Here is a 9,331-nt window from a genome sequence, read left to right as displayed (position 1 = left end):
AGTCTTTAGGGTTTTCTCTATATAGTATCGTGTCTTCTGCATAGAGGGACAATTTTACCTCTTCTCTTCCAATTTGGATAGCTTTTATTTCTTTTGTTTGTCTGATTGCTGTGGCTAGGTCTTCCAGTACTGTGTTGAATAAAAGTGGTGAGAGTGGACATCCCTGTCTTGTTCCAGATTTTAGTGGGAAGGCTTTCAGCTTTTCTCTTTTGAGTATTATATTGGCTTTGGGTTTGTCATAAATGACATGTATTATGGTAAGGTATGTTCCCTCTGTACCCATTTTGGTAAGAATTTTGATCATGAATGGATGTTGATTTTTTCTGCATCTTTTGAGATGATCATGTGGTTTTTGGCTTTTGTTTTGGTAATGGTCTATGTGCCATTGATTGCTTTGCATATGTTGAAACCATCCTTGTGATGTTGGGTTGAATTGCATTTGGTCATGGTGTATGATCGTTTTTATGTGTTGTTGGGTTCAGTTGGCTAACATTTTGTTGAGACTTTTTGCGTCTATATTCATCAAAGATATTGGCCTGTAATATTCTTTTTTGGACATATCTTTGGTTTTGGTATTAGGGTGATGGTGGCTTCATAGAATGTCTTTGGGATGTTCCTTTGACAGTATTTTGGAAACATTTAAGGATGGGTGTAGGTTTTTTGTATGTTTGGTAGAATTTTCCTGTGAAGCCATCTGGTTCTGCCTTTTGTTTGTAGGGAGTGTTTTTATTATATACTTGGTTTCATTTCTAGTGATGCTTCTGTTCAGATTATCTGCTTGTTCTTCTCCTCATCCTTCTTTTTTACAGCCACACCTGTAGTAAATGGAAGTTCCCAGGCTAGGGGTCAAATTGGAGCTGTAGCTGATGGCCTGTCGCCCTGCAACAGCAGCACCAATTCCAAGCCACATCTGCAATCTACACATCTCTCGGCATCTCTCAGCAATGACAGATCCTTAACCTACTGAGCTGGGCCTGGGATCAATTCTGTGTCCTTATGGATGCTAGTGGGGTTCATCACCACTGAGCCACAATGGGAATTCCACCCCCCTTCTTTTTCACCAATGTATTGAGATGTGAACTTTGATAACTGTTATAAGCTTTATTTTTTATGTAATGTATCTGTTTTGTGCCATAAATTTACCTCTGGGCACTGCTTTAGCAGTATATCCCATGTTTTGATATGTTGTATTTTCATGTGAGTTAAAAAATTTCCTTTGAGACTTGCTCTCTTATCTTCAGATTATTTAGAAGTGTGTTTTTGAGTTTCCATGTGTAATAGATTTGCTGGTACATTTCTTCTCTTTCTGTTTATTTGATCCTTTGTGTTTGGAGAGAGAACAGACCTCATGTGAAGCTGTTACACCTGTGCAGGCACTCTTGCAGAGGCTGGTGGTCAGAAAGAATGTTACCACCTGTATGCAAGAAAGCTGTGAATATCTAAGAAAAAGTGGAAGTGCATGTGACCCAGGCCATACTAATTCAAGAAGTCAACTAGAGATCTAGCAGTATAATTAGCCAACTGAAGAAGAGTGTGGGAAGAATTAAAAAAAAAAAGAGTTCCTCAGGTAGGGATGGAAAAACATCAAAATGTCTATCATGGGGAGTGGGGTTTAAAATGAAATAAGAAAGAATGGGACAGAAAGTATTTTTAAATTTTTTTATTGTTATTTCCCCAATACAATTTTTTCCGAGTGTAGTTTGAAGAAGAAATTGTGAAAAATTTCCAAAGTAGTTTAAAAAATACTTACAGATTCAAAAACTTAGCCAACCTCAAGGAGAATAAAAATGGGAAAGCTATGCCTAGGCCCAGGCAAATCAACTTGAACCTTAGGATTGAGTGAGAACCATGCATGTAGCCAAAGGAGGCAGCTGAAGGAAATATGAATGTGTCAAAATTATTATGACCCTCCTGTGCTCTAGGAACCAGGCAGCCCATGGGATCATATGCCCTTGGGCAGGAAACATTGTTCTTCACCACTCTGCCATTGACACTCCTGGAGAAGCCGCAAGTGGGTGTAACTTCAATGTAAGCTTCTTCGTGAAGAACAAAATGTCGGTAAACGTTGGTTCATATTAATGTGTTGAGAGTAGACTGAACATCCATTAAAAGACACTTATAAAGACGAGCCTCAGGGTAATGTTCGTGACTAGGGAAATTCCATGTTTTCATTTGCCTTTGAGTTTCTGAACACAGTGGGGCCGAGTCATATTAGTTATTTCCCTTGGAATTGGTAGAGCAGAAAAGCACAGAGGCAAACTGGCATGTAAATGGTGTCTTGTCCGAGGTAAAGGCTGAAATAATTTTAGAGTAATTAGAATAGGGGAAAGTGGGGATCTAGTGGAGGTACACATGGGACACAGCTGATACAGCTTGCCAAAGTCAACCGAATCTGAACTGTGGGTTTAGCACGGGTTCGCACTGAGAGCCCCAATTCGGATGAGCATAACAGCATTTATCACCTGCAATCCATGTCCATTTGAATTTTTAAAACAAGTCTAGCTTAGGTGGCAGATGGATTTTGTATGAGAGCCCTGGAGAGAAGCAGGAGAGAGAAAAGGAGCAAGAGGGAGTGAGAAAGATGTGATTTGGTCTTAGAGACCCAGCCCATTGGGAAGAAGGCAGGCCTGGTAGAGAGAGGACTGTCCCTGGGGCCCTGGTGTCAGGGCTTCCCTCCCGAGCTCTCCTGAGAGAGCATAAACAGCCCCCATCCTGCCGTGCAACAGGCTGGCTCAGCTCTCCACACTGGTGTCTAATTCCTGAAGACACCATCTAAGGCCAGTGAGTGAATTAGACCTCTGCAGGTGGAGCTGTTTCAAGGCTGCAGGTAAGGGCTGGGCAGGTGTTACGTCACGGACAGGTGAGGGGGGACAGGACCCTTGGAGGGTGTTTATATGGATGGAAAGAGAGTGGCCAGAGGCAGAGACCTGGTTGCTTATAGCAGAGGTGGAGGAGGTGTGGGAGGGAAGGTTGAGAATATGTGGTCTTGCTGGAGTTACTGGAAGTGAGGCAATGAGGCAATACCATCTATTAAATAACTGGTGCTGTCGAATGAGACTTGAGATGAGAAACAGAAAACCAGTGGACTACCTGTAGATGGCTTTTGGGACAATGTGAGAAAGACCCTGAAACTGAGAGGGATCTGTGGTGGATTTCCCCAGGCAGGGTGTGGGAGAGGGTTTGGGGAGCTACCAGGACGACTTGGGCAGGTGTGAGAGGAGAAGTAGCAGGAGGCAGTGCATGGGAGAATCGAGATGAGTTTGGTTCAGGCGGAAGTTTCTCCATCGGGACGCCAATCCTGCAGTGAAATGCCCTAGCCCTGGCTTCCTGCCCTCTGTCTATGGCTCTGATTTTAAGTCTCCCTGCTGGTTCCTGTCTCCAATTCACTGTTATGACCAACTTCTGCAGTGCCCTCCTCTCAAGCTCTGCCTCTGTGGATTTGTGCCTTCCTCAGCCTTTTCTTTCTTTTCTTTTCTTCTTTCTTTCTTTTCAGGGCCGCACCTGTGGCTTCTGGAAGTTCCCAGGCGAGGAGTCGAATCTGAGCTACAGGTGCCGGCCTACACCTCAGCCATGCAACCAGCCATGTCTGCATCCCACTCTGCAGCTCATGGCAAGGCAGATGGATCCTTAACCCACTGAGGGATACCAGGGATGGAACCCACATCCTCATGGATATGAGTCGGATTTGTTTCCAGTGTGCCACAAGGGGACCTCCCCCAGCCTCTTCTTTCCTTCCTTTTTGGATTCAATTTGGTGCATAGGAGTCCCGTCATTTCCATCTGGTGCTGTCTTGCCTTCTGCTTTTCCACTTCCTGCAAGAGGGGGGCTCCGTCACTGAAGAGAACTTTCTCTGGGAGCAGCATGTGTGCAGAAGGAGGCCGTTCCAGACCCAAGGCCAACTGACAGGACCTTTTCCATTTTGAGTCTAAGGCTGTTTCCTCCCAGCTCTTGGCCCTGATAATTGGAGTGGATATTCCTCAGCAGAAAGGAAAATTAGGGGCATGAAGAGGGTAACGGGAGTGGACAATATGAGGTTAATGAGCATGAGCTAAACCTCATACTCATCTCTAATTCTTAAGACTTATCCATTACAGATTTCCCTCCCTTTAAACCACACGTATGTAGGATCCTAAAGACTTCCATTGTTTTCTCTCTCCCTGGTTTGTGATAAGGTGCCTAAAAATGGTTAGTGCCCGATAGATGCTGGCTGAATGCCCGAGTTAATGCATGAGTCAAGGGATACTGAGAAAAAAGTGTTCAGTTTCTACCTGCAAAACCATTTTGAATATCATGCCACCCCTCCCCGGCATTCCCCACAGAGGTGAATCTTTTCTTTTTTCCACTTCCGACCTTTCTGGACTCAGAGCCCAAGTTGTGAGCAGGAGGGGGCCTCAGCCCAGGCACACAGGCTGTGCTCCCTGTTAGCTTCTCTTGATTGTCTTCACAGGTGAGCCACCTGTATGTGATACCTTCAGAGGTCTCAACTCTCATTTCTCTCAAGTATTGATATTTGGCAAACGAGTCACATTTACTGAATGTGGTGATGACATCCAAATCCTGGAAGGGATAGTCAACATATCAATGCAAAAGTATTTAAGGTTTGACCCACGAGGTGACGGCTGCCATCTCTGGCATAAAGCAGATGCGTCACAGATGTTCGTTTGATTCCTCTGTGACCATGATGTTCAGATGGCTTTTACTTCAGGAACAGCACTGGCCATTTAGATGCCTGTCTCTTGGAATTCCCATTGTGGCTCAGCGGGAGTGTCTGTAAGGATGTGGATTCAATCCCTGGCTTCACTCAGTGGGTTAAGGACCCGGTGTTGACCCAATCTGCGGTGTAGGTTGCAGGTGTAGCTTGGATCTGGTGTTTCCATGGCTGTGCCATAGGCCCCAACATTAGCTTGGATTTGACCCCTGGCCTGGGAACGTCCATGTGCTGCAAATGTGGCTGTAAGAATAATAAAAATAGAAGAATCCCATTGATTTAGTCCATTAGTTTTCCAAAGAATCCTCTACAGGTAATTTAAAAACTAGGTTCTAAACTGATCGCTTCAAGATCTCTAAGGGCTGCTCCCCGTGTAAATTATGGCGTTCACGTGTGAAGCTGTGATCAAGGTCCTTCACCGTCAGGAAACACCTGCCTGTGCCTCCCCTCTCGTGCCTCTGCAGCCCTCCCTGCCTGTCAGCCTCCCGGCCTCACAGGTAGCAGGAGCACGACTGCTCCTTTCTTTCCTCACTGTGATAAATGACTCGCCTCGCATTCAGGGATCATCTTGCTGCTGCTTTCCCAAACACACCCCCTGGCTGCTCCTGCATATTGATAACCATCTGTTTGTAGGAGAGGACATGCAACGATGTCTTTTCATTTGGTTAGTTGGAAAAATGTATGTTTTGTTTTAAGGAAAAGAGAGGACTTTTTCCACCCTACATTGCCTATTCAATAATTTAATCAGAGATTTTATGAGGAGAATTTTAAATAAAAAAAAAACTTGGGCGTTCCCATCGTGGCTCCGTGGTAATGAACCGACGAGCATCCGTGAGGATTCAGGTTGAATTCTTGGCCTTGCTCGTTGGGTTAAGGATCTGGCGTTGCCCTGAGGTTGGTGTAGATTGCAGAGGCGGCTCAGATCCTGTTTTGCTGTGACTGTGGTGTAGGCTGGCAGCTGTAGTTCCAATTGGACACTTAACCTGGGACCTTCCATGTGCCGTGGGTGTGGCCCTAAAAAGAAAAAGCGATAAATAAATAAATAAAAAAATTTAGGAAATACTTGAAAACTATTTTGAGATACAATGGAACTAATGTTCTTTACGTTGAGGCAGAAATACTTGGTAGTTTTGGTTGTGACTATACAGTCCCTGGTTTTGGCAAGAGTAAGTGATTGTTAGGAAAGCAGTTATGTAGGTATAGTTGATTTACATTGTTGTGTTGATTGGTGCTGTAGAGCACAGGGATTCAGATATACATATTTTCTTTTTCATATTCGTTTCCATTATGACTTATTACAGGCTACTGAATATAATTCCCCATACTCTGCAGTAGGACCTAGTTGTTTATCTATTCTACATATGTAATAGTTTGCATTAAGAGTAAGCCTTTTAACTGACCCTCTTGGCTCCAGTTCGTCCTCAAACCACTGTCCGAATAACCTTTATAAAATACTAATTTCTTCATTCTTAAAGTTGTTCAATAGCCTTCAGGATGAAATTCGTATGTTTTATCTTGGATTCCACAGCCACTGCTGAAGTCTAACTTACTTTCTACTCTAATGTCACATGATCTGGTTGCAAAGCTTATAATTGCCTGAAAGTCATATGCTCACTCTGGAGTTCCCCTTGTGGCTCAGCGGTTAAGGTCTGATGTTGTCTCTGAGGGATGTTGGTTTGATCCCCAGCCTCGCTCAGTGGGTTGAGGATCCAGCGTTGCCTTCAGCTGTGGTGTGGGACACAGATACAGTGCAGATTTGCTACTGCTATGGCTGTGGCCTGGGCCACAGCTGCCTTTTACTTAGAGCATCACTCTTGAGGGCAGAGAACATATCCTATTCACTCTTGGCGATGTCTTAAAATGTCCATGTTCAAAGAAGATGGAAGGGTGGACCATGTCCATATATCCTGGTGCCTTTGCCAAGAATATTACAGGACAATCTGTGTTTTCATCTCTGTCAGTGAATGAGAAGTGCTGTCTGGTCCTCTCCCTGGCATGACTGCCTTAAACCACACTGGGGTCAGCCACACCGTCTTCTACTTGCTGGGCATCCCCGGCCTTGAGGACCAGCACCTGTGGATTTCCATCCCCTTCTTCATTTCCTACGTCACCGCCCTGCTTGGGAACAGCCTGCTCATCTTCCTCATCCTCACGAGGCGCAGCCTGCATGAACCCATGTTCCTGTTCCTGTGCATGCTGGCCGGGGCCGACCTGGTCCTGTCCACCTGCACAGTCCCTCAGGCCCTGGCCATCTTCTGGTTCCGTGCTGGGGAGATCTCCCTGGATCGCTGCATCACTCAGCTCTTCTTCATCCATTCCATCTTCATCTTTGAGTCAGGCCTCTTGCTGGTGATGGCGTTTGACCGCTACGTTGCCATATGCTACCCTCTGAGATACACCACTATTCTGACACACACGCTGATTGGGAAGATCGGTGTTACCATCGTTCTGAGAAGTTATTGTGCCATTTTCCCCATCATATTTCTTTTGAAAAGGCTGACGTTCTGCCGAAGTAATGTCCTTCCACATACCGGTTGTGAACATATTGGCTTGGCCAAATATGCGTGTAATGACATTCGAGTGAACATCTGGTATGGCCTCTTTGTCATAGTGTCAACACTGTTCTTAGACGTCCTGTTAATTTTTGTGTCCTACATGCTGATTCTCCATGCTGTCTTCCACATGCCTTCCCAAGATGCTCGTCACAAAGCTCTCAACACGTGTGGCTCCCATGTTTCTGTCATCATCCTCTTTTATGGGCCTGGATTCTTCACCACCCTGACTCAGAGGTTTGGACGCCACATCCCAGCTCATATCCACATCTTGTTGGCCAATGTCTGCGTGCTGGTTCCCCCGATGCTGAATCCCATCATTTATGGGATCAAGACCAAGGCAATTCGAGAGCAGGTAGCTCACCTATTGTTCCCGAAGCAGAAATAACTTTGCAGGAGGCGCAGAGCTTTGAGCATCTCGCTGTCTGTGCTGTGGAAGATAGATGTGTTGGGGGGAGACACAAGTGGGAAACTGAGTCCTAGGAAACAGCTCAGTGAGTTCGGATTCCTGAGGAAGGCCCCACTGGGAGGTTCTAAGATTTCCATCTTCTGCCGTCAAGGCAACAGAGAGAGGTGCCTTGTTCTCCTGAGCATGAGCTATATTCTCTACAGAGCCTGTGAATTTCCAGAGTCATGAATCATTTATGTGACATTCTTGACTTGGTAATAGGTGAATCGGGTACAGGGTGCTGGTTTTGCATTTGTTCAGTGACTTCTCCCTGAGTTTCTCATCCTTTGCGACAACTTGTGACATTTTAGACAATCAGATAAAAGGGTACAATGTTTCAGTCATGCAGGAGGACTGAGTCTTGGATAACACTGTAGGTATGGTGAAGAATACTGTGTTGTACACTTGAACTTTGTCAGGAGATTTGGTCCTAGGTTTTGCAACACACCTCCATACATACACAGGTTGGAGGTATGAAAGGGTGATGGAGCTGTTACTTCACGTGATTTGGATTGATCATTTCCCTGTGTATGTACTCTATGCATCCAAACATCATGGTATACTCCTTATAAGTGTTCCATTTCTACTTGTCGAATAGACCTCAGAGAAGCAGAACAAGGAGAATTCACCTCACATACAACCTCTCAAATGGTTAATCATTTGGTATGTGCTATTCCATTTTTTTTCTGTCTGTATCTCTTCGTTTCTGTGAAAAAGGATAAATGTAGATGGGCACATATGACACTGTGTATTTAGAAAAGGGGGGTGATATTGAAATCATAGTGTTTTAGTGTGTGGCATCCACTCAGTTGTCCATGGCTTCCACCAGCTGCCTGGGAGAGGGCTCTTCCATGTGGGTCCGTGTTAATCCCTGCAATGTCTTGTAGAACACGGGTTGAGGACACTGGAGAGGAGGTTTTCTTCTTGGCCAAGCATCATCCCCAGGTATGACCTTGACTCTCGGGCAGGGGAAATCCATGATGCTCTAGGGAGCTGCCCTATTGTAGCATCTCCTGAATGGAACAACCACCACATGCCTTTTTCCTGGTTCCTTTTTCAGCAGCATGTTATAGTGTTAGAATGGAGTCTGTGCTAGACATAGGGGATGTGACCAGAAACCTTTGCATGAACCCAAAGCAACACCATTCCGTTTGAAAGGACTGATAGACTTGTGCCCGGGAAAGACATTGCATAGAGATGGGGTCCAAGCTCCCCCAGGAGAGCCTCCTTGCATGGAACAGAAATGCAGGACAAGCAGAGAAACGGACATGAGCTCAGGCTTAGGTCTCCATCCTGAGTAATAGCGAGGACGAGCTTGCTTTAAGAAGTTGTTCCAGATGAGAGAGGACAAGATGGCAGAGGAGTAGGGAGACACGCTCGCCCTCTCCCACAAACACAACAAAAACACATCTACAGAATAAATGACTCGCACAGAACAGCAACTAATTGCTGGCAGAGGAACGTAAACTCCAATAACGGCAGGAAGTTCGTGGCATTACTGGGCAGAACGGGAGAAAAGAGGAGAGTGAGAGAAGGTGAATCTGAGCGGGATGGGCGCTCCCGAAAGGGAACTGCGGAGGAGAAAGGGATCCCCCACCCTGGAAAGTCACCTACCGGGGGAAA

The 9,331-nt window shown here is 45.5% G+C and overlaps 1 protein-coding gene across 1 annotated transcript; it reads left to right on the top strand.

The window, feature by feature from the left end:
- On the top strand, positions 5,777-9,056 carry LOC110255391 (olfactory receptor 52B4-like). Its single transcript, XM_021062423.1, has one exon. It carries the CDS (start codon positions 6,704-6,706, stop codon positions 7,646-7,648), a length of 945 nt encoding a protein of 314 aa, XP_020918082.1. The 5' UTR covers positions 5,777-6,703; the 3' UTR covers positions 7,649-9,056.

This window comes from Sus scrofa, chromosome 9 (genome assembly GCF_000003025.6).
Source record: "Sus scrofa isolate TJ Tabasco breed Duroc chromosome 9, Sscrofa11.1, whole genome shotgun sequence".
In the NCBI taxonomy this organism is placed as follows: domain Eukaryota; kingdom Metazoa; phylum Chordata; class Mammalia; order Artiodactyla; family Suidae; genus Sus; species Sus scrofa.
This window is presented reverse-complemented; position numbering and strand designations above follow the sequence as displayed.